The sequence below is a fragment of the Amblyraja radiata genome, chromosome 6 (assembly GCF_010909765.2).
Source record: "Amblyraja radiata isolate CabotCenter1 chromosome 6, sAmbRad1.1.pri, whole genome shotgun sequence".
NCBI classification, from domain to species: Eukaryota; Metazoa; Chordata; class Chondrichthyes; order Rajiformes; family Rajidae; genus Amblyraja; species Amblyraja radiata.
In genome coordinates, this window is record NC_045961.1 from 24,208,848 (window position 1) to 24,234,418 (window position 25,571).

Here is a 25,571-nt window from a genome sequence, read left to right on the forward strand (position 1 = left end):
ATAAAGGCGTCACCCCACGATCATGTGAAAACAGCCTAGTCACCGAAAAAAATCGCCTAAGTAGGACAGGCCATTTACAGTCTTTGTCAGATCATAGTCGTCACTGCACTGCTTGATGAAACCAGTGACGAATGACATATACTCATTCAGGTTGGATAAAGTAGTTTTGAACATGTTCCAGTCCACCACCTCAAGATAGTACTGAAGTAGACCCATGGCCTCCACAGCTGTATTACTCTTTTCTTTGGTGTCATGTATTTCAATCTGCCTGTAAGACAGCAGAATCACCACTGATAGACGATTCGGCAGCCAAAATGAGGGGAGGTATGTAATGATAGGCTTAGTTGATGCTATTATAGCAGTGATCAAGAGTGTTAACACCTCACGTGGGGGAGGAAACATGTCGATGGTATTTTGGGTGTATTTCCTTGACGTTAGCTTGATTGAAGTCACCAATGGCGATGAACAAGGCATCATCTCTTGTTAGATTTTATTAAAGGCCATTTTTATACATTTTGGTTTCACCATGGAGAAATTACAGCTGTGTTTATACATAGTCCCCCCATTTCAAGGCACCATAATGTTTGGGACACATGGCTTCACAGGCGTTTGTAATTGTTCAGATGTGTTTAATTGCCTCCTAATGCAGGTATAAGAGAGTTCTCAGCACCTAGTCTTTCTTCCAGTCTTTCCAGCACCTTTGGAAACTTTTATTGCTGTATATCAACATGAGGACCAATGTTGTGCCAATGAAAGTCAAAGAAGCCATTATGAGATTGAGAAACAAGAATAAAACTGTTAGAAACATCAGCCAAACCTTTGGCTTACCAAAAACAACTGTCTGGAACATCATTAAGAAGAGAGAGAGCAGTGGTGAGCTTACTAATCGCAAAGGGACTGGCCAGCCAAGGAAGACCTCCACAGCTGATGACAAAATAATTCTCTCTATAATAAAGAAAAATCCCCAGTCACCTGTCCACCAGAAACACTCTTCAGGAGCCAGGTGTGGATTTGTCAATGATCACTGTCCGCAGAAGGCTTCATGAACAGAAATACAGAGACTACACTGCAAGATGCAAGCCACTGGTTAGGCACAAAAATAGGATGGCCAAGTCACAGTTTGCCAAGAAGTACTTAAAAGAGAAACCACAGTTCTGGGAAAAGGTCTTGTGGACAGATAAGACGAAAATTAACTTGTATCAGAGTGATGGCAAGAGCAAAGTATGGAGGAGAGAAGGAACTGCCCAGATCCAAAGCATACCACCTCATCTGGGAAACACGGTGGTGGGGGTGTTATGGTCTGGGCATGTATGGCTGCTGAAGGTACTGGCTCACCTATCCTCATTGATGATACAACTGCTGATGGTTACAGCATAATGAATTCTGCAGTGTATAGACACATCCTATCTGCACAAGTTGAAACAAATGCCTCAAAACTCATTGGCCGGCGCTTCATTCTACAGCAAGACAATGATCCCAAACATACAGCTAAAGCAACAAAGGAGTTTTTCAAAGCTAAAAAATGGTAAATTCTTGAGTGGCCAAGTCGATCACCCGATCTGAACCCAACTGAGCATGCCTTTTATATGCTGAAGAGAAAACTGAAGGGGCTAGGCCCTAAAATAAGCATAAGCTGCAATACAGGCCTGGCAGAGCATCACCAGAGAAGACACCCAAGCAACTGTTGATGTCCATGAATAGCACATTTCAAGCAGTCATTGCATGCAAAGGTTATGCAACAAAATACTAAACATGACTACTTGCATTTACATGGCATTGCTGTGACCCAAACATTATGGTTCCCTGAAATGGGGGACTATGTATAAACACTGCTGTAATTTCTACATGGTGAAACCAAAATGTATAAAAATGGCCTTTATTAAAATCTGACAATGTGCACTTTAACCAAACATTATGGAGGGCACTGGAAAGGAATGAACATCTTAAAATTGTGGTATTCTACAGTAGACTAATTCCACAACATAAGTGTGCAGGAAAGGTCTCTGAAAGACAAGTTCCTAGGAAAGGACATTTCACAATTAAGAAATAACAGCTTAGTACAAAACTAAGTGAGAAGGGAGGGCAAAACAGGTAGTAGAAAATTTGTGGTAAACATCAAGAATCTGGATGTTAAATACATATACATTCACTCTCAATAAAATTAAAATAGGAATAGGAGAGGGTAAGTTAGGAAGCATTGTTTCACTGAAACAAGAGGGGATCTGGAGTTTGTAAAAACACTATCAGTGAGATTTGGAAGTGCAGAGGGACTACATAATTGGTGAATAGACCAAGAGGCTTCCAATCATAAAAGCAACCTTTCCGCATCTCCCTGTCTTCTATTGTCAAGCTCAGCTTGGATCCATTTTGTCAAATTTGCCTTGGATCCTATGGGCTCTAACTTTTTGAATCGGGTTTCCATGTGGGACCTTGTCAAAGGCCTTACTGAAGTCTGTGTAGACAATATCAACTGTACTGTCCTCGTCAATATATTTTGCAACTTATTCAAAAAAACTAGTCAAGTAGGAACTCCCATCCCAAACCCCACCTTTCAACAATTCTTTGCTGATTCACTGTAATCACCCAGGCTTCAACCATGTCATGAAGGCAGTCTATTATCTGCATTAGTCTTTCACACTAGGTGATTTGCTTCAGCCACCTCAGAGAACACTTAACAATCAAGCACACTGTTATAGGACTGTAAATGTATTCAACTGATGAGAACATATATTTTTGAACTAGATAGAGGTAATTTATCCTGAAAATGTAACACATTGTTGCATGAGATCAGAATGAGGTTTTAATAGAATGCTAAATGATAATCACTGCACAGAAATTTCAATGTCTCTGAGTAAACTAATTTATGAATGTTGATAATAATTGCGTCATATGGGAATATAAATGAGAGCAGTAGGTGGAGCACGTCTCCAACTACAAATTCCTCGGGGTACATATCTCAGAGGATCTGTCCTGGTCCCTCAATACCACCAAACTGATCAAAAAGGCGCAGCAGCGCCTCTACTTTCTGAGGAGGCTTAAGAAAGTTCACCTGTCCCCCCCCAGATCCTGTCCAACTTCTACCGCTGTACCATTGAAAGCATCCTGACCACCTGCTTCACGGTATGGTACAGCAGCTGCACAACAGCTGACAGGAAGGCACTGCAACGGGTGGTGAAAACCGCTCATCACATCATCGGTGCCCCGCTCCCTGCCCTGGATGCCCTCCATCGCAAACGGTGTCTGAGACGGGCCGGGAAAATCATTAAGGACCCCTCACACCCTAACCATGGACTATTTGCCCTCCTCCCATCAGTACAGGAACCTCAGGTCTCGCACAAGCAGGCTGAGGAACAGCTTTTTCCAAATTACCATTACCCTGCTGAACTCACAGGCCTGACGCTAGCTATCTTTTATACTTTTATCTGTATATATTTATTTGCCTATGTACTAGTTTAATTCAACCACGTTGTACATATTGTTTTAACCAGTATTTTTACTACTTTGCACTCTGATTAGATGCTAAACTGCATTTCGTTGTACCTGTACTCGTATTTGTGCAATGACAATAAAGTTGAATCTAATCTAATTTAATCTTTAGTCACTCAAACCTGCTCTGTCACCAAGTAAGATGTTGGCTAAACTAAATTTTAACCTCAACTGCATATTTTTGTTCTATTCCTATAACCCTCAATTCACCATAAGTTTACAATTCTGTCAACGTCAGATCTGAATATACTTAATATGTTTCCATGCTGTATCTCTAAACTAAACTAAATTCAACTCAAATACCTCTCACAAACGTCTACAGATTACGGTTTAGTTTGGGAACACCCGTGGGAATGAACGCAAGTAATTGCAAAGAGTTACAGATTTTGCCCAGTCCATCACACAGATCAGACTTCCCACCATTGATTCCATGTACACTTCATGCGGCCTCAGAAAAGCAAAAGAAGCCGACATAATCAAAAACAATTGTGATACTGCCCAGTTCCCCTCTGTAACCCAGTATAGCGTGCAAGCCTTGACACAATCTACAGGTATCCATGTCATTGCCTAAGTAATGCAGCTTTTCCCTTGGTATCCTTCATAGCTCTGCGAAGGTCGTAGATAGATTTCTTGTGCCTCTCAGGATCGTTTGACTTGAATGCTGCAGACCTTGACTTCACAAGTGTATGGACCTTGCGGTTCATCTACAGTGCCATCCATTATATTTGGGACAAAGACCCATCATTTATTTATTTGCTTCTGTACTCCACAATTTGAGATTTGTAATTTAAAAAAACCATGTGGTTAAAGTGGACATTGTCAGATTTTATTAAAGGGTATTTTTATACATTTTGGTTTCACCATGGAGAAATTACAGCTGTGTTTATACACAGTTTCCACATTTCATGGCACCATAATATTTGGGACACATGGCTTTGCAGGCGTTTGTAATTGCTCAGGTGTGTTTAATTGCCTCCTTAATGCAGATATAAGAGAGCTCTCAGCACCTCGTCTTTCCTCCAGTCTGTCCATCATCTTTGGAATATTTTATTGCTGTTTATCAACATGAGAACCAAAGTTGTGCCAATGAAAGTCAAAGAAGCCATTATGAGATTGGGGATCAAGAATAAAACAGTTATAGAGACATCAGCCAAACCTTAGGTTTACCAGAATCTACATCATTAAGAAGAAACAGAGCACTAGTGAGCTTACTAATCAATTGGCAGGCCAAGGACGACCTCCACAGCTAATGACAGAAGAATTCTCTGCATAATAAAAGGAAAACTAACAAACACCTGTCCGACAGATAAGAAACACTCTTCAGGAGTCAGGTGTGGATTTGTCAATGACCACTGTCTGCATAAGACTTCATGAATTGAAATACAGATGCTACGCTGCAAGATGCAAGCCACTGGTTAGCCACATAAATAGGTTAGCCAGGTTAGTATTTACGAAGTACTTAAACAAGCAACCACAGTCCTCAACCAAGAAATATTTAAAAGAGCAGCCAGTTTTGGAAAAAGGTCTTGTGGACAGATGAGACGAAGATTAACATATTATATCAGAGTGATGGCAAGAGCAAAGTATGAAGGCGAGAAGGAACTGCCCAAGATCCAAAGTATACCACCCACGGCTCGAAATTAGCGGTTGCCCGGGTGCCAATGACCACCCAAAGTGCCGCCTGGCAACCTAAACTCCGAGTCATTTTGCCCGGCTTGGCACTTGAGATACTGGTTTATACTAAAGATAGACACAAAAAACTGGAGTAACTCAGCGGGTCAGGCAGCATCTTTGGAGAAAAGGAACATGACGTTTCGTGTCGACGACAGCTGTGCGGGACAAAGATACTAGGTGCTGGGTGACGGAGCGTCGGTGCGAATGACAGGCCCCGTACAGCAACAGCAGCGCCCGCGACAGCGGCTCCATCTCCTCCTCCTCCCGCACCCCGCCCGCCCTGATAGCGGCCGCTGCTTTCAAATCTGCTAACGGCGATAACCACTTTCAAAACAAACCCTCTCGCATGCCGAGGCCAGGAGAAGGTAAGGAGGAGGAGGCCTCCTTCCGCCGTCTGAAGTAGCTGCACCAAAGATCCTATAGCTATATGATGTTTGAGCTGCACCGCTCGGCCCCGCACCTTGCTGTTGGCTGGCGGAGGAGGGGAGGCGGTGGCGAGGAGATCCCAACCGCCTCCCCCTTTGGCGGCGGCACTTGGCGGTGGACAGGGAAGGCCAAGGCAGCGGTGCGATGTTGTCCGAGGAGCGCTGACCTTTCTTCCTCCCCACCTCCCCACCTCCCCTCTCTCTCTCTCTCTCTTGTACGCCCCCCTCCACCGCTCTTATCCTGGGACCCGTCCTCTCCATCCCGCACTGATCCCCATTCCCGGCTCTATTCAGTCCTCACTTACATCCCCTGAGCTCCCCTCCCCATCTACCCCACCCACCCAATCTATTCATCCTGTGCTGATCACCTTATCCACCTCACATTGATTCTCCTGCCACCCCCCATCCATCCTACACTGGTCCCCCAATTCATCCTGTACTGACCCCCCTTCCCATCCATCCTGCACTGCTCCCCCATCCATCCTGTACTGATCCCCCATTCATACTGCACTGCTCCCTATTCATCCTGTACAGATCCCCCCATTCATTCTGTACTGATCCCCTCATTCATCCTGTACTGATCCCCTCATTCATCCTGTACTGATCCCATCATTCATCCTGTACTGATCCCCCATTCATCCTGTACTGATCCCCATTCATCTTTTACTGATCCCCTCATTCATCCTGTAGTGATCACCCATTCATCCTGCACAGACCCTCCGATCCACACTGTACTGCCCCCCCCCCCAATTCATCCTGTACTGAACCCCCCATTCATCCTGTACTGATCCCTCCCATTCATCCTGCGCTGATCCCCCCCCCCATCCATCCTGTACTGATCCCCCCCATTCAAGAAGAATGGGGGGCACAGTCTGAAGAAAGGTCTCAACCCGAAACATTGCCTATTTCCTTCGCTCCATAGATGCTGCCTCAACCGCTGATTTTCTCCAGCATTTTTGTCTACCCCCATTCATCCTGTACTGATCCCCCCCATTCAACACCACTGACATCCCCCGTGCTCTCCCCTCACAATTTTACATACTCCAACTAACACGTACAAATTCATCTGCCTCAATCCATCCATTCCGCACCGATTACCTTCTCAACCGCCCCCCCCCCCCCCCCCCCCCCCCCCCCCCGCCATCTATCCACCCTGCACTGATTCACACACACCCCCCTCCCTGACCCTATTGTGCTGGAAATGTCTTCAGAGCGAACATTGACTATGAAAAAAAAAGAAAAGAAAAAAAAAAAAAAAAAATCCAGGTACAGTCGGTCATATACATCACAAATTTGGTCAGGAGATAATTCAGTTGAAATTTTAACGTTAATTCTGAAGTGGAAATGATAGAAACAGCATTTATCAATACTTTTTATTTTAATCTGGTGCGTACAAACTGGGTATCTTCATTGCTGTACACAACACGTACATCTAATCTGAATGTCCAGTAATATGGCGTTTTGACACCTTTAAACATATTACCAAAAGAACATTTGCTGCAGATGTTCTTTGGCCATCCATCTCTTGTCAGTAAGTGTAATGTTTCACCTGTCAGATGGGTATAGTCGGTTTTAACAGCTATTATCATAAAATGCCTTTAGAAATGTCCATGCAACCTGTATATGTTGTTATGGATAAATTATTTGGGAAGCGAGAGTGTTTCTGTGCCAATAGCAATAACGACCCATGCTATGGCCATGTCATGGTATTTTTCGGTCCTTCACAGAAAACATGCTTGCACCAATCTGTAGTGTGCTTGGTTAAGCATATATGTTACCATGGTCCAGAATTTATTGACACAGGTTGATCATACGCTGAATAATCCAACCACATTTTTGTTTGGAAGTGGAAAGAACTAATAGAAATTGCATTAATTGCAATGTGTAAAAAGAGTTGAGATACTGTATTATAATTTTGTTGCATGTCATTGTGGTATATATCATGTCTTGATTGGTGAATATGTTTAGTTTGTGACTTTATTTGAAGCAGAAATAAGATGTGAATGCTTCATTGAGCATTATCCGAGTGGTAACTACGCAATTCGTCCAAGCACATTATCGCACGGGTCATGAAAACCGTCTTAAATGACCACCTAAACTGTCATTTGGCAACCTAAAATGCTGCCTAGGTTGACCGGCTGGCAATAGGGAAAAAAAGTTAAGTGAGAGCCCTGCCACCTCATCTGTGCAACACGGTGGTGGAGGTGTTATGGCCTGGGCATGTATGGCTGCTGAAGGTACTGGCTCACTTATCTTCATTGATGATACAACTGCTGATGGTAGTAGCATAATGAATTCTGAAGTGTATAGACATATCCTATCTGCTCAAGTTCAAACAAATGCCTCAAAACTCATTGGCCAGCGGTTCATTCTACAGCAAGACAATGATCCCAAACATACTGCTAAAGCAACAAAGGAGTTTATCAAAGCCAAAAAATGGTCAATTCTTGAGTGGCCAAGTCAATCACCCGATCTGAACCCAATTGAGCATGCCTTTTATATGCTGAAAAGAAAACTGAAGGTGACTATCTTCCTAAGCTAAAGATGGCTGCAATACAGGCCTGGCAGAGCATCACCAGAGAAGACACCCAGCAACTGGTGATGTCATGAATCGCAGATTTCAAGCAGTCATTGCATGGAAAGGATATGCAACAAAATACTAAACATGAGTACTGTATTTCCCGGCAATGAAGACGCTATTTTTTACCCTGAAATACGGCCCAAAAATTTACCTGCGTCTTGGAGGCCGAAGGTTAGATTGTTAACCAAGAAAGCTAGACTTGGCTATCCCTCAGTATAGCGGGTGTAAAAGGACAGCGCCGCTGGGGGGGGGGGGGGGGGGGGTGGGTAGAGTTCCTTCCACAGTGTGTGGGGAGTCTGGCCCAGGTCAGGCTGTAGCACTCAGGTCGCCCTCGAGCCCCGGGACTAGCTGCAGTTCCCAGGTCGCCTGCCCCGGGACTGGGAACTGCAGCTTGTCCCGAGGCTCCGAGGCGACCTGTGACTGCAGCCAGTCCCGAGGCTCCCAGGCAACCTGTGACTGCAGCCAGTCTCGGGGCCGCAGGCGACATGGGAATTGCAGCTTGTCCCGAGGCTTGAGGGCGACCTGGGAGCTGCAGCTAGTCCCGGGGCTCGCAGGCGACCTGGGGACTTGCAGCTAGACCCAGGGCTCGCAGGCGACTTGGGAACTGCAGCTAGTCCCAGGCCTCGCAGAGGACCTGGACGCTACAGCCAGTCCCGGGGTTCGCAGGCGGCCTGGGAACTGCAACTAGTCCTGGGGACGTGAGGGATCTGGGAACTGCAGCCAGTCCCGGGGCCCACAGGCGATCTGGAAACTTCAGAAAACTCATTGATAAACACGTGAAAACTATGTATTATTAGTATGTATTATTACTAATTTATGTATAGTTAGTATGTATTATTATTAATACCTAATTTAGTTAGTATGTATTATTACCTCCATTTATTAACTATGACAATAGATGTGGCCCGCCATCCGCTCACAAACATGGGTACTGGCCCTTATGCAAAAATAAGTTGCCAACCCCTGGACTAAACCAAACCCTTGATCCTGTCCCACCAGCCTTTTTTCAAAATTTTGGCAACTCAAAATGGGGATGCGTCTTCGACGCAGGTGCTTCTTCATTGCCGGGAAGTACGGTACTTTCATTTACATGACATTGCTGTGTCCCAAACATTATGGTGCCCTGAAATGGGGGGACTATGTATAAACACAGCTGTAATTTCCACATGGTTAAACCAAAATGTATAAAAATGGCCTTTATTAAAATCTGACAATGTGCACTTTAACCACATTGTGATTTTTTCTATTACAAATCTCAAATTGTGGAGTACAGAGGCAAATAAATAAATGATGGGTCTTTGTCCCAAACATTATGGAGGGCACTGTGTGGTTTCTATTTATTCCAGCACTTCCCTAGCAGTGATGTTAGGTTAAATGGTCTGCAATTCCCTATTTTTACTCTTCCATCTTTCAAAACAGCGAGGTTACATTTGTTACTTGCAATCGGTGGGAACCGTTTGAGCATCACTGGAATTTTTCGAAGACAATAAGGTGTGCATCCACCATCACCATCTTTTCCACTAGGTCCTGGGGAGCTATTGGCATTTTGCTAATTTCTCTCAGCTTCTCATTCACTTCAAATCTCTCACTCATGACTATTTCCAGGAAGGATTTTGTGTCATACAACATGAAGGCAGACACAAAGCATGTACTTGATTTATTTACATTTCTTTATTCCCCAATATAATTTCTCTGTTTTCAATCTGTAAGGGACCTACATTAACCTCAAATTGGGCATGTATTTCTTTTTACAGATGTGTTCTCCCATTTATCAGAATTTGTTTTTAAAAGTGCTTTAAAGATTTCCATAAATCATTTCCTAAGCGCTGCCTTATCTTTTAAGCACATTACATTCACATTTTAGCCATTGAGCTCATCAACAAAATAACATGGTGAAAATATTATCATTACTTGCATGAATGGCAAACAATGCACAATTCAAATAATTATTGCACCAGCACTCATTTTGTGGTATTTGATGAATCGATATGCACATTTATAAGTACTTGGAACTACTAATTATATTTTTGATAATTTGATTTACACTCTTGCTACTTGATCAATTCACTGAGGTAAAAATAGCAAAGTGTATTTCTATTTAATTTCTTGCTGGAGGCAACATTTCAGTACTTTTTTTACATATTGGTTATTCACCTGTAGATTTTTCTGTTTTGGTGAGAAGTAAACAGTAATTGCATTTTAAAGAGAACAAAAGTTGGTTAAAAAAAAAAAATCAGCTGACACTAATTTAAAATCCAGTTGTTCCAGGACAATAAGAGGCAGGGGAAAGTAAGCACTTCATGTCTGCAACTTTACTGTCGACACCAATATCATATGAATGTGTAAACTGAAAAGCATTAATGTTTCATTTATTACGTTTCCACATTCAGTGAAGCTATTAAAGAAAGACAGAATTTTGCCTTTTCACAATGAAGCCAAATGCTACATTTGTAAAACAGTATATCTTGCACCACTTTACTTCTTCAGTTAGCTGGCATAGCAGGTTGATGTGAAACAGTTGTCTTTGCTCGCCAAAGGAAAACAAAGTAAGATAACAATAAGTCCTCTTTTTCTGCAACCTCTGCTTTAATAAGAATCAAACTCAAATTAATATTGAATTGCAGATTCAGCAATGATATAACATAATTGTCAGTGAGTATGAACTTTAATTAAACTCTGTAATAACTTATATTTATGAATAAATTAAATGCACAAATTTGAAACCACCAGGAAGAACAATGGATCCATGAATTGACAATACAAGCTTCTTAAATGCACGATATCCATAATGAATTTCCACAAGCAAAGCTGAATCAAAGTAGAAAAAAAAGGGATGAGTTGATTTCTGTCAGAGTGCAGAATGAAAAATAGTGTTGAACATCAACAGAAAGATGTTGTCAAACTGGAAAGGGTGCAGAGAAGATTTACGAGGATGTTGATAGGTACATGGATAGGACAGGTTTAGGGGTGGGAGATTGCAACCTTCACGTGGTCCGCCCTGTTTCTACGAATGCAATCAACCTTGTGTGCACGATCAAATAGAACAAGTTGTCCTACAAATTTAGGCTGTCCATGCCATACGCAAGAAGAAGATGAAGGACAGGTTTAGAGTGATTTAAGTCAAATTCTGGCAGGTGGGACTAGTGTAGATGGGACATGTTGGCCAGCGTGGGCTAGTTGGGTCGAAGGGCCTGTTTCCACACTGTAAGACTCTATGACTATAACTCTATGTAGCAATGTTACAAAATGTTGAGATTTAAAAAATCAAGTCTGTAATTTATCCCATCAGATAAAGCATAAAAATAAGTTAATTTGACACCTAATTCACTTTCATATCTTCAGTATTAAAAAAGTTATGGCAATTTTCATACTCGGAAATTAGCATCTTGTTCCCTATTGCTTTTCCATTGACTTAACACAAAAGCTGTGATCGAGGACAGTCAAAAGCACATAACTTTATTAAAAACTAAAGAGAACTGAAAGAAATTTTCAATTATTATAGATTGAAGCATTCTGAAACAAATATGAAACAATCTTACTTGGATGACCTGAAATATAATTAGTTAGTTACCCAATTGTAGCTAATTACAAAATTCAATTACTAGATCTAAACATCTATCTATTTCTTAAGAAAAGATGAACATTATTAAATAGCTTAAATGTCCAAATAACATTCACACAAGAATTCACAATATAACGTAATTTTAAAATCTAATTGTCATGAATATATAGGCCAAATGGAAGGAATTTAATGTTTAATTCCCGTAAATTAATGGCCATTTAAATCACCTTGCGAGTGGGTTTTTGTGGAACGCAATCGATTGGAACATTGCGGTTGCGGTGAAAAACACTGCCGGTTCGCATGGGGCCTAAATCACCTTTTCGCAACGTAAAATTTGGATTAAGGTAATCCTAAGAAGCACATTTATATGTAAAATAAACGGCTTTCCTTTAGCTGTCCCGTACCTGAAATCCGTCCCCGTTGTCGGCGTTCACGGCATTAGAAGCTAATTTTTATTTTACTCCAGCGCTGAAATTGTCTAGCGATTTTTTTTTTTTAATCCAGACCGGTAGTCGGAACAAATCTTTAGCATAAGCTCGCATCCCGAGAAAATAAAACTCCGGCAGACAGGAGAAAACCGCATTTTAACACCACCCCCCCCCCCGCCAAAGGCACCAAAGTCACGTACACGGCCAGTGACAGAACTGCAGCGCCGCTGAAGGTAAGTTTTGTAACATACCTACTATATGTGCCATGATATTCTTGAAGCTACCAGAAAGATTGCTTCCAGGCACTGTTTACATCCAAAATTTTGTTTACTTTTTTAAGAAGATACATACCTTAGACCAGTTGATTCTTTTCATATTAATATCCAATTTGAAGTCTTTTTTAGCTTTCAATCCGTGTGGCAGTGAATGAGGAGTTGGAGACCGGTGTCCACCTGGAAAACCTGGTGGAGGTGGAGGTGGAGGAGGTGGTGGCGGTGGTGGAGGTGGAGGTATTCCAGTTCCTGCTACCAATGGAGGCAATGGTGGTGTTGGCATGCCAATTTGACTTGGAGAACTGTCTTTTGTGACTCCACATTCTGCACTGGTCATTCTGGCCATCACATTTAGTGGTGACCCTGTAAGCTTCAGGAAAAAAAAGACAGACCAAAAATTTAAATCAAAATAATGTTTTGACACAATTTGGTTTCAAGGAACAATTAACCCTTTGATGTTCTAACATCCATAAATACTCATCACCTTTATGGCATTTTCTCAAGTCGTAGATCCATGCAATTAATTATTGACTTTGAGAAAGGAAGTAGTGTGCACACCCCATTCAGCATCAATGGTTGAGAACTTAATGTCGTGGGCATAAATACCACCTATAATCTGTCCTCGAACAAATACTTTGAAGCTAAAGCCAAGAATGCACACCAACGCCTCTACTTCCTCAGAAGACTACCATCGGCATGTCTCCTTTTATGAACTTCTGCAGATTCATTGTAAAAAGCATTCTATCGGGATGCATTAGTTTGGCAATATCTAGTGGCGGCGCGGCTCTGGCTGCAGCGGCTCTCCGGCAGTCCTGTTTGTTTTGTGTTTTTTGGGTTGTTTATTTTCGTTTTGGTTAGTCTAGTTTTGGTTTTTAGTTTGTGTTTTTTGGGGGGGGGGGTTGAAACGGGGCTTGCTGTCTCTCCCTGCGGGGGAATGCGACTTTTTTGTCGTATTCCCCTTCTCTGCCTCCGTCTGCGCTGAGGCCTAATGGCGGAGCTGGCGACCTCGAGGCTCAGGAGGCAGAGCCCGCCAGGACTCGCACTGAGCTCGCTCCCGTGAGGACGGCCCGGCTCGGGGCTGGAACAGGGCTTTCGTGAGGGGCTGTGACGGCCGGCCCGAGGAAGGAACGGTGCTCCCGTCGGAGTGGCCGAGCTCGGGGAGGTACGGCGTTCCCAGCCCGAGGGAGGAGCGGTGCCCGGTCGGGGCGGCCCAGCCCGAGGGAGGAGCGGCGCCCGGTCGGGGCGGCCCAGCCCGAGGGAGGAGCGGCGCCCGGTCGGGGCGGCCCAGCCCGAGGGAGGAGCGGTGCCCGGTCGGGGCGGCCCAGCCCGAGGGAGGAGCGGCGCCCGGTCGGGGCGGCCCAGCCCGAGGGAGAAGCGGCGCCCAGTCGGGGCGGCCTGGCGCGAGGGAGGAGCGGCGGCCTGGCGCGAGGCTGAGACGGTGGCAGTACTCACGTGAGGGCGATCCGGCCCGGGGCTGGAAAGGTGCTCCGGGGGCTGGGACGGCAGTTCTGGTGGCGGTGGCCTGAGACCGGGGTTCGGCCGCGAACCAGCGGCTGCGTCAGCAGGTCTGGTGAGCGGCAGCTTCGACTACCCCGGGCCGCGGTGTTTGAGTCGCGGGACAGGTTTTAACATCGCCCGGGGGGTATCGCCTCAGCGCAGAAGGAGAAGAGGAGGGAAGAGACTGCAGCCCTAAGACTTTTGCCTCCATCACAGTGAGGAGATGTTGGGTGGACTCACTGTGGTGGATGTTAATATGTGTTTATTGTTGTTTTTTATTGTATGTATGACTGCTTAAATTTCGTTCAGACTTCGGTCTGGATGACAATAAAAGGCTATCCTATCCTATCCTATCCTATCTCTGCACAAAACTGTGAGAAATTGTAGAGAGAGGTGGATTTAGTCCAGTCCATCACACAAAGCAGCTTTCGACTCCATCTATATTTGACGCTGCCTCAGGAAAGCAACCAACCAAATCAATTACCTCAATTATTCCCTCTTCTCCCCTTTCCTGTTGGGCAGAAGATACAAAAACTTTGAAGCATGAACAACTAGGTTCAGAAACAGATTATTTCCCGCTGTCATCAGACTACTAAATGGACCTCTCACAAGCTAACGGGATAGTCCAGATCTCCCAACCTATCTCATTGCAGCCCTTGTACTTTTTCTCTAAATGTAATGCTATAATGCTGCAATGCTATATTCTGCACTCAGGTATTTTTCTCTTTATGCATGGCATGATGGTTCTCATGTGTAGTATGACTTTGACTGGAAAGCACGCAATGTTTCACTGTAACTCAGCATGTGACAAAAATAAACCAATACAGTACAGAAACAGACTCCTCGGCCCAACTTGTCCAAGTTTCCCAACCTAGATAGTCCCACTTGCCTGTGATTGCTCCATTTCCCTCCAAACCATTCCAATCCATGCACCTGTTCAAGTGTCATGCAAATGCTGTAATTGTACCTGCCTTTACCACTGGAAAAATTGCCCATCTACATCTTTCACCTTGTACCTATATCCTCTAGTTTTTGATTCTCCTCCCTGGGGAAATAGTTTTTGTGCATATACTTTATCTATGGCCCTTTTAATTTTATATACCTCCATAAGGTCACCCCTTAGCCTCCTGGTATTCAAAGAAAAAATCCTAGCCTATCCAGGTTTGCCTCATAACTCACACCTCCAGTCCCGGTAACATATTTTTGTTCCCTTTCCAGATTAATACCATCCTTCCTATTGCAGGGCATCCAAAACTACACAATGGCCTAAAATGTTGCTTTATCAATGTCTTGTACAACTGTAACATTATGTCCCAATTTATGTACTTAATGCCTCAACCAATGAAGGTGAGTAAACCAATTTGCCTTCTTCACCACACAGTCCACCATTTCACCACTTTCATGGAAGTATGCACCGACACAAGATCATTCTGATCTACAACACTCCCCTAGGCCCTACCATTCACTGTGTAACCTCTGCCATGGTTTGTATTACTGAAGTGCAACACATCACATTTATCTGAATTATACCCCTTCTGCTATTCATTGGTGCACTGACCCAGTTGATCGAGGCCAATATTCGAAAACCTGTTTAACTGTACTATCAATTTTAATGTTATCTGCAAATTTAGTCATCATCCTACCTACACTCTCCCTACACCATTAATATAAATATTAAACAACAGTGGACCCAATACCAATCTCTGTAGCATGTCACTTGTTACAGGTCTCCAGTTTGAAATACAACCCTCTACCAAAACCATCTAACTCCTTTCTACAAGGTAATTTGTATCCAATTGGCTAGTTTGCCTTGGATCCATTGTGATTTAATCTTCCCGAGCAATCTACCATGTGGTACCATTTCAGAGGCCTTGTGGTATATCATGTGGTATAACAGCTACCACTCTGCCATCATCAATCTTCTTGGTCACATGTTCAAAAAATGCAATCAAATTCATGAGACCCCATTTCTCATGCACAAATCTATGCTGACTATTCCTAATCAGTTCTTGAACAAGATTAATTTAGGACCTCATCCATCCCCTGTGTTGCCCCACATCGAAGCAATGGCCAAGAAAGCACACCAATGCCTATACTTCCTGAGGAGGTTTAGGAAGTTCGGCATATCCCCAACAACACTCACCAACTTCTACAAATGCGCCGTAGAAAGCATTGTATCACGATGCTTCACAGCATGGTTTAGGAACAGCTTCATACAAGACTGCAAGAAATTGCTGAGTTGTGGACATAACCCAGACAATCACACAAACCAACCTCCATCTACATATTACCCTGCCTTGGCAAGGCCACCAGCATAATCAAGGACCAGCCGACCCCTTGTCAGTCCCTCTTCCCCCTTCTCCCATCAGGCAAGAGGTACAGCAGTTTGAAAACACATACCTCCAGATTCAGAGATAGTTTCTACCCAGCTGTTATCTGTCAACTGAACCGTCCTCTCACCAACCAGAGAGCGATCCTGATCTCCCATCCATCTCATTGGAGACCTTCGAACTAACTTTAATCGAACTTTACTGTAATTTGTCTTGCACTAAACGTTATATCCTTTATCCTGTATCTGTACACTGTGGACTGCTTGATTGTAATCATGTATAGTATTTTCGCTGACTGGGTAGCACGCAATAAAAAGCATTTCACTGTACCTCGGTACGCATGACAAAACTAAATATAAACAACCTCACTGATCTTTAAAGAGGCCCCATTCTCTCCTTGATTTCTCTTTCATCCCAGAAGTGACTCTTCCAGTTCAGATAAATCGAAGCAGAGTGGTTGGCTGACTGAACAAATAAACTAAGGGATGTTTATTTCAACACTTTGTATTTGGAAGTTAACTTGTCCATATGAAATATGATCATACAATTTCACAGCTATTTTGCATCACTCCTGAAATTTAGCTGAACACATCAATTACCTTCCCCCCTCAACTCCATCCAAGGACCCAAGCAGTCTTTCCAGGTGAGGCAGAGGTTCACCTGCACCTCCTCCAACCTCATCTATTGCATCCGCTGCTCTAGCAGGCTTGGCGATCACTTCGCCCAACATCTCCGCACAGTTTGCATTGACCAACCTGATCTCCTGGTGGCTCAGCACTCCCCCTCCCATTCTGTCCTGGGCCACCTCCATGGCCAGAGTGAGTCTCACCGCAAATTGGAGGAGCAACACCACATATTTCGTTTGGGTAGTTTACACCCCAGCGGTATGAAAATTGACCTCCAATTTCAGGTAGTCGTTGCTTTCTCCCTCCTTCCCCTCCCCTTCCCAGCTCTCCCACAGCCAATATTATCAAATATGAGTTCCCCTTTGGAAAGCTATGCTGAATCTGCCTGATTAGATAATGATTTTGCAGGTGTGCTGCTTTATTTTCGTCCCAACAATAAAGGCTAATTGTCTGAAGAAGGGTCCCGACCCGAAACGTCACCCATTCTCTCTCTCCAGAGATGCTGCCTGTCCCACTGAGTTACTCCAACTTTTTGTGTCTACCATCTTTAATTGCTGTGGTTAACTGCTTTTTGTGTCACTCCCTTTTTAAATAGGGATGTCAAACTATGTTTTTCAATCATCTGGTACTTCTCCAGAATCTAAGGATTTTGGGAAAATTACAACTAATGCATCCACTAAAGCAGCCATTTAAAGGATCCTGTGATGCAAGCCATCACGTCCAAGATCCTTAGCAGCTATTTGCCCAATGAGATTGCCTAATATTATTTCCTTCGTGATAATAGTTCTACATTTAATATGTCACTATTCGTGATAATAGTTCTACATTTAATATGTCAGGCAGTGCACACCTCTCTACACTGCGCACCTGTGGTCGAACTATTTAAAGACAAGTATGCAGAGACTAAATGTGGCACATAACGATGCCATGAGAACACTGCTAAGGCAACCTAGATGGTGTAGTGCCAGTAATATGTTTGTGGCTGCAGGAGTCAGTACTTTAGAAGCTATCCTAAGACACCACATTTATAAATTCATTTGCAGGATAAATTACTCTAAAAATGTGCTTATTGTGGCCTTGACAAACATAAGGGTTAGCACTACACGCTACGAATCCCAGTTGTGGAGACACTAGTATCGTTGTCTCGTTGTAGGACATTGATCATCTTTTAATCTGGATTTTTAACTTAAGTATTGTGGGTTTTTGTTAAATATAAATTATGATGTTTTTATGTGATATACCATGATTTTATATATATTTATGATATTCGATATGCAATGCATTTTTAATGTAATGTTGCCCCTTGTCTGGACCTTGAGTCCGTAATAAAGTTTATTATTATTATTATTATGTCCCTGTCACCATTTGATGTTAATGTGTTGTTTGTCGTTTCTGCTCCTGTACTGTTGCAAAGTATTGCTCCTGTCCCACTTAGGAAACCTGAACGGAAACCTCTGGAGACTTTGCGCCCCGCCCAAAGTTTCCGTGCGGTTCCTGGAGGTTCCCGGAGGTTTTTGTCAGTCTCCCTACCTGCTTCCACTACCTGCAACCTCCGGGAACCGCACGGAAACCTTGGGTGGGGCGCAAAGTCTCCAGAGGTTTCCGTTCAGGTTTCCTAAGTGGGACAGGGGCATATGGGTCTCACTCCTCTGATATTTCCTCATTCCCCATAATTATATCCCAGCCTTATACTCAACAGAGCCCATGTCTCTTTGTCATGTCAGATGTCTCTTTTTTGTGTATTTAGCACCTGTTTATATTTTCCTCATTTGTCCTCAGTTTATTTCCTCTTATGCTATATGTCTGCATTTGCTGGATGCTGAAATTTCCTCAGTATTTGGATCTTCTGTGAATTGTTGCCTCTCCAAACATTTCCCTTTCAATCTAGTACATTTCTTAACATGAGTAGACACTGGAGTAACTCAACAGGGTCAGGCAGCATCTTTGGAGAACATGGGTGTGTGATGTTTCGGTTTGGGACCCTTCAACTACCGTGTGCATGTGTGTGTGTGCGCGTGTGCATGTGTGTGTGTGCGCGTGTGTTTGTGCATGTGTGTGTGTGCGTGTGTGGAGGGGGGGCAGTCAGCTGAAAGAAAAGAGAGGCAGGGGAATGCTTGGCAGATAATAGGTTGATAAAGGTGGAGGTTTTTTGATAGGCAGATGTTGGACAAAGGCAAGAGATAAAAAGGCAGATGGTGACAAAAAAGGATTGAAGAGTTGCAAATTACCAACTACACTCAAGTGGGGATGGGGGGGTGGCTTGATTGCAATTCCACCATAAGATTGAGGAAGCTGAGCTGCTGGGATATTTCAATTTGGTACTTTGCTGTATTTTAGTTACCATTTAACTATGTATTTTTCCAATTGAGCCTCCATTAGTACGTATACATTTCCTATGAATTAAATACTCTTATCCAGCGCAGATAGACTGTGGTGTTACTGAAAACAAATTTACACCTGTTAGCCAGAATGCACAAAGTTGTACTTTAATGTGCTCTGCCAATTTAGTCTAAATGCATTTATCTTGTCCAACACAATAAATGCCTTCATACCTTACACAGTGCATTAAACAAAGTCCAAACTGATGTCAGTGATGGAAGCTGTACATTTGTTAAACCACAACACATGTAATTTGTCATTATTTGCATAACCACAAGTGGTTATTTGCCAAATTTCACCTGTTAGTAATTAACCTAGAGTCACTTAAAATCCTTTATGAAGTATCCAGAATGATTCTTGTCGACCAAATGCAATCCAAAACTCATTTCAAATAAACATAATTATTCCCGAGATCAGGCAATGTTTCTATGGCCTGGCTTTAGTTCATATCTTACAATGTGAGTTTGGTCCAATTACAGAAATTTTATTATAAATTTCTTATGGGGAATTTAACAGAAACTGATATATATTATCTTCACCATTCCATCTTTAGATTCATTTATTTAAAGAAGAAAAACAACATTACCTCAATTCATTACATTTCCTAATCCATTTTTTGTTTAAATTATTCATGAAAGGGTAATTTTTTCACATGACTGCTTAAAACCGACTTCGGGAGCTGCAAGTCGCAGGTGCTTCGACTACCCCGACGCGGGAGCTTTGATCGCCCCGATGAGGAGGCTTCGATCGTCGGCTGAGCAGCTTCGATCGCTCCGACTGCGGATGGTTCGACTGCCCCGACCACGGGAGAATACAGAGGAAGAAGATTGGACTTTATTGCCTTCCATCACAGTGAGGAGAGTGAGAAAACGCTGTGGTGGATGTTTATGTTAACTTTTATGTAATTGTGTGTCTTGTTGCTTTTTTTTTTAGTATGGCTCTAAGGTAATTCGAAATTTCACTGTACCTTAATTGGTACACGCGACAATAAACTGACCTTGAAACCTTGAAAATCTTTACTTTATTTCCATATTTGACTGCAATATTTGAAAAATATCAAAATAGGAAAAAATTGAATGCTTTTAAATAAAAGCGACAAGATGTGCTTTGAGGTGTTTTCATCAACTGTTCACAAAATACAATTTGTACATTGCCTTAATTTATGTCAAGGCAAATTGATTTATTGTCACGTGTACAAGTACAGTCAAGTACAGGTACAAAGAAAATCATGGTTGAATTTATTTATAAGACAGAGGGAATGATGTCAAGCAATAAAAATAGTTCAAGAATTAACTTTGTTTAGCAAAGAACTGCAGCTACTGGTTTAAATACTGGTTTAAATCGAAGGTAGACACAAAATGCTGGAGTAACTCAGCGGGACAAGCAGCATCTCCAGAGAGAAGGAATGGGTGACGTTTTGGGTCGATACCCTTCATTTAGTTTAGTTTTGAGACAGCACGGAAACAAGGCCTTCGGCCCACCGAGTCTGCGCCAACCAACGATCCCCGCACACTAACACCATCCAACATACACAAGGGACAATTTACAATTATCCAGCCAATTAACCTACAAACCTGTACGTCTTTGGAGTGTGGGAGGAATTCGGAGCTCCTGGAGAAAACCCACGCAGGTCACCCGGAGAACAATACAATAAAATACAATACGGGTTTATTCGTCACATTGCACATAAACTGCAAGTGAAATGAATATGTCAGCAGCGATAGAATGAGAAAGAACACACAATACACAATAAAAATTTAACACAAACATCCACCACAGCATTCATCACTGTGGTGGAAGGCACAAAATTTGGCCAGTCCTCCTCCATTTTCCCCCGTGGTCGGGACCAGAGTCCAGAGGCAGTCCATAGTCGACTCTTCCCCACCGGACACCGCGGCTTCAAGATGGTGTAGGCCGCAGGCCGGCGGTCGAAGAAAGTCCCTGCCGCAGCCAGAAACACCGCAGACCGCAGAGAGGGCGGTTGAAGTTCCCCTCCAGGGGTGATGGTAAGTCCGCGCCGGGCCCGTGGTAGAAGTTGGCCGCGGGCCGGCGGTGGAAGCTTCTTCTTCCCCCAGGTCCACCACGAGGGATCCCGGGCTGCAGACGCCGCGCCAGCTTGAGCTCTGCAGACCGCGGCTTCAGGCTGCCGGCTGCCGCGGGCCAACAAAACGGAGCGCTCCCCTCCGGCGAGCCCCAACGAGGGCTTGCCCGCTCCATGCCGAGAGTCCACGCTGCGCCCGCCGCTGGAGCCCCGGGCACGTCTCCGGGAAAGTCCACGCCGATCCTTGCTGTCAGGCCACGGGGGAGACGACCTGGAAAAAGTCGCCTCTCCATGGAGGAGGCGACCGAAACGGTTTCCCCCTCACCCCCCCACACAAAACAGACAAAGAAACATTAAAAACATACTAAAAATACAAAAAAAAGTTGAAAAAAACGGACACGCTGCTGACAGGGCGCCGGCTTGCAGCGCCCCCGCCGACTAAACAGAAGGTACAAACTCTATACAGACAGCACCCATAGTCAGGATTGAACCCGGGTCTCTGGTGCTAAGGCATCAACTCGACCACTGTGTCACTGTGCAGCAGCTTAACATCTGTGGTTGGAAAGTTAGAGTGTATTCCAAAGGATAGGATATACATGCACTTACATGGACAAGGGCTGAATAGGGATAGTCAACAGTTTTGTATGTGGGATGACGTATCTCACAAATCTGATTGAGTTATTTGAGGATGTGACCAAAAAGATCGATGAAGGCAGAGCTGTGGACATTGGATTTCAGAAAGGCATTCGACAAGATTCCGCATGCTAGGCTGCTCTGGAAGATTAGATCCCATGGGATTCAAGGAGATAGCTGAATGGATGGAAAATTGGCTTCATGGAAGGAAGCAGAGTATGATGGTGGAAGGTTGCTTTTCAGACTGGAGGCCTCTGATTAATGGTGTAACTCAAAATTTGGTGCTGGGCCCATTGCCGTTTGTAATCTATATCAATGACTTGGATGAGAACGCACATGGCATGGTTAGCAAGTTTGCAAATGATACAAAAGTGGGTGGTATTGTGGATTGTGAAGATGGTTGTCAAAAATTGCAGCAGAATCTTGATCGGTTGGGTAGGTGGGCTGCAGAATGGTTGACGGAATTTGAATACCGAGAAATGCGAGGTGTTGCATTTTGGGAGCACTAACATGGACAGAACCTACACGGTGAACAGTAGGGCTCTGGGGAGTAGAGGGATCTAAGAGTACAGATCTAGATCTAAGAGTACAGAGTACAAGAAGGGTTTCGGCCCGAAACGTTGCTATTTCCTTCGCTCCATAGATGCTGCTGCACCCGCTGATTTTCTCCAGCATTTTTGTGTACCTAAGAGTACAGATACATGGTTCGTTGAAAATTGCATTACAGATAGATAGGGTGGTCCAAAAGGCTTTCGGCACATTGGCCATCATCAGTCAGAGCATTGAGCATAGAGGTTGGGAAGCCATGTTGCAGTTGTATAAGACATTGGTGAGGCCGCATTTAGAGTGTTGTATTCAGTTTCGGGCACCTTGTTATAGGAAAGATGTTGTCAAGCTGGAAAGGGTGCAGAGAGTATATTTATGAGGATATTTCAAGGACTCGAGGGCCTGAGTTATAGCGAAGGGTTGAGCAGGCTAGGACTCTATTCCTCGGAGCGCAGGAGGATGCGGGGTGATCTTATAGAGATGTACAAATCACGAGAGGAATAGATTGGGTAGATGCATATTGTCTATTGTCCACAGTATGGAAATCGAGAACCACAAGTCATGGGTTTAATCTCAGGGGGAAAGATTTAATAGAAATTTGAGGGGTAACTTTTTCACACAAAGGGTAGTGGGTGTATGGAACGAGATGTCTGAGGAGGTAGTTGAGGCGGGATATAGTTGAGGCATTATAGCAACGTTTAAGAAACATTTAGACAGATACATGGTGAGACATGATTAGAGGGATTTGGGCCCAACGTAGACAGGTGGGATGAATGTAGATGGGACATATTGGCCAGTGTGGGAAAGTTGGGCTAAAGGGCCTGTTTCCACGCTGTAAGACTCTATGACTCCAACGTCCTGGATATTGATCATTACCGCCAGAATTTTGCCATAAATGCCATGTGCCTTTTGTTGCCTTTGATGATTTCACCAGGATATGCCCTTTTCACGATCCTGTGCCTAAATCAGCCTTTTTTTGCAGTTTTGCTAAAAGGTTGTGCTATTTTCTCTAGTTGTACCGTGATTACAATGATGTTTTATATGTTAACGCATTAATATTAATAAGTTATTATTAACGTGTTAACATAGTATAACTTACAAGAAAATGTCCACCACCGGGGTGAAACCGGGGGCGCCACTGTCAGTCGTTCGTGCCACTGCCTGCTGATTCATTCTTGTCCAAGATCTATTTAAGAAAGAACTGCAGATGCTGGAAAAATCGAGTGATCTGTGCAAGGCATTCATTGACACTGGAATTCCACTGTGGAAATTGAAAAGCAAATCTCTCAGAGGTTTTTTAGAGAAATACGCAGAGGAACATATACCAAGCGAGTCGTCATACTGGAAAAACTATGTTGACAGCAACTTCAACATTGTTGTGCAGAAAATCAGAGATGCAGTTGTACAGGGTCTTGGTGAGACTACACCTGGAGTACTGCGTACAGTTTTGGTCTCCTAAACTGAGGAAGGACATTCTTGCCATAGAGGGAGTACAGAGAAGGTTCACCAGACTGATTCCTGGGATGTCAGGACTTTCATATGAAGAAAGACTGGATAGACTCGGCTTGTACTCGCTAGAAATTAGAAGATTGAGGGGGGATCTTATAGAAACTTACAAAATTCTTAAGGGGTTGGACAGGCTAGATGCAGGAAGATTGTTCCCGATGTTGGGGAAGTCCAGAACAAGGGGTCACAGTTTAAGGATAAGGGAGAAATCTTTTAGGACCAAGATGAGGAAAACATTTTCACACAGAGAGTGGTGAATCTCTGGAATTCTCTGCCACAGAAGGTAGTTGAGGCCAGTTCATTGGCTATATTTAAGAGGGAGTTAGATGTGGTCCTTGTGGCTAAAGGGATCAGGGGGTATGGAGAGAAGGCAGGTACAGGATACTGAGTTGGATGATCAGTCATGATCATATTGAATGGCGGTGCAGGCTCGAAGGGCCGAATGGCCTACTCCTGCACCTATTTTCTATGTTTCTATGAAGTTGCATGCAACAAAATATGTTCTCAATAGACGAGACAACATGGGGAGATACGTTGCCAATGTGGTCATCGGTACACTGGAGGCAGGTCAACCATCAAAGGAGTATTTGTTGACATTGGAAGTATTGGAGAAGTCAAACAGCTCAACTATTGCTCAGTTGTTTACATCTTCACTTGTTGTACTTTGGTCAGAAGGTATAACACACGAGAATGTTCTTCTGTATGTGACTGATGAAAAAAGCAGCTCGTGCTCTTTAAGTGTTATTCCCCAAAATGTTGGATTTGACAGGCTTAGCTCAAGGACTTCATAGAATTAGCAAGCACATACGTAGCTTGTTTCCAAATGTCGACCACCTAGTTTCAAATGTCAAGAAAATCTTCCTCAAAGCACCATCACGTGTGCAGTTGTTCAAGGAAATGGCACCCAAGATTCTGCGACCTCATCAGCCCGTTTTGACTAGGTGGGGTACATGGCTCTCTGCTGTACTCTACTATGCTGCAAATTTTGAAAAGATAAAATAAATCAACTGTTTTCAAGAAGAATCTGCTGCAGTCAGGATCATCAGTGAAATCATGCAGAAAATGTTTCTCCACCGCGATCTTGTGTTTATTGCTTCCAATTTTGCAAACTTCCCACAAGCTATCACTTCCCTTGAGAAATGTGGCAAAACATTAGTGAATAACTTGCAGGTTTTCAACAAAGTAACTGACGATATATTCGTAAAATTCCTGGTGATGTAGGTAAAGGCATACAAGGAAAACGTGAGAGAGTAACAAAGATCTTGAAGAAATACAAAACATAGCTAAAGTTCTCAAAGGTAGTTGTAATGCCACAAGATATCGACATGAATATAGAGTTTGTAGCTTGTTTCAGGTATGCACCAGTGACTTCAACTGAGGTAGAAAGAAGTTTTTCACAACTGAAGCATATTCTGTCTGACAGATGGCATAGTTTACCAGATAATTTGAAAAAAATGCTAGTAATTACATGAAACCGGGCAACTTTGGACATTTAATGTAGTATACCTTTATAATTATCATTTTTAACCATGGAAATTCATGCCTTTTTGTGCCTTTTTTGTCAATAAATGCATTTTTTGTGCTT

General features: G+C 43.4%; 1 protein-coding gene across 2 annotated transcripts in view; it reads right to left on the reverse strand.

Annotated features, from left to right (window-relative positions):
- Window positions 1-25,571, reverse strand: part of diaph3 (diaphanous related formin 3) — a 474,403-nt gene that overhangs the window by 339,903 nt on the left and 108,929 nt on the right. For both annotated transcript variants that reach the window (XM_033022314.1, XM_033022313.1), the window contains one exon: window positions 12,508-12,798. In XM_033022314.1, coding sequence (XP_032878205.1) covers window positions 12,508-12,798 — 291 coding nt within the window. The remainder of the gene's footprint in view (window positions 1-12,507; window positions 12,799-25,571) is intronic.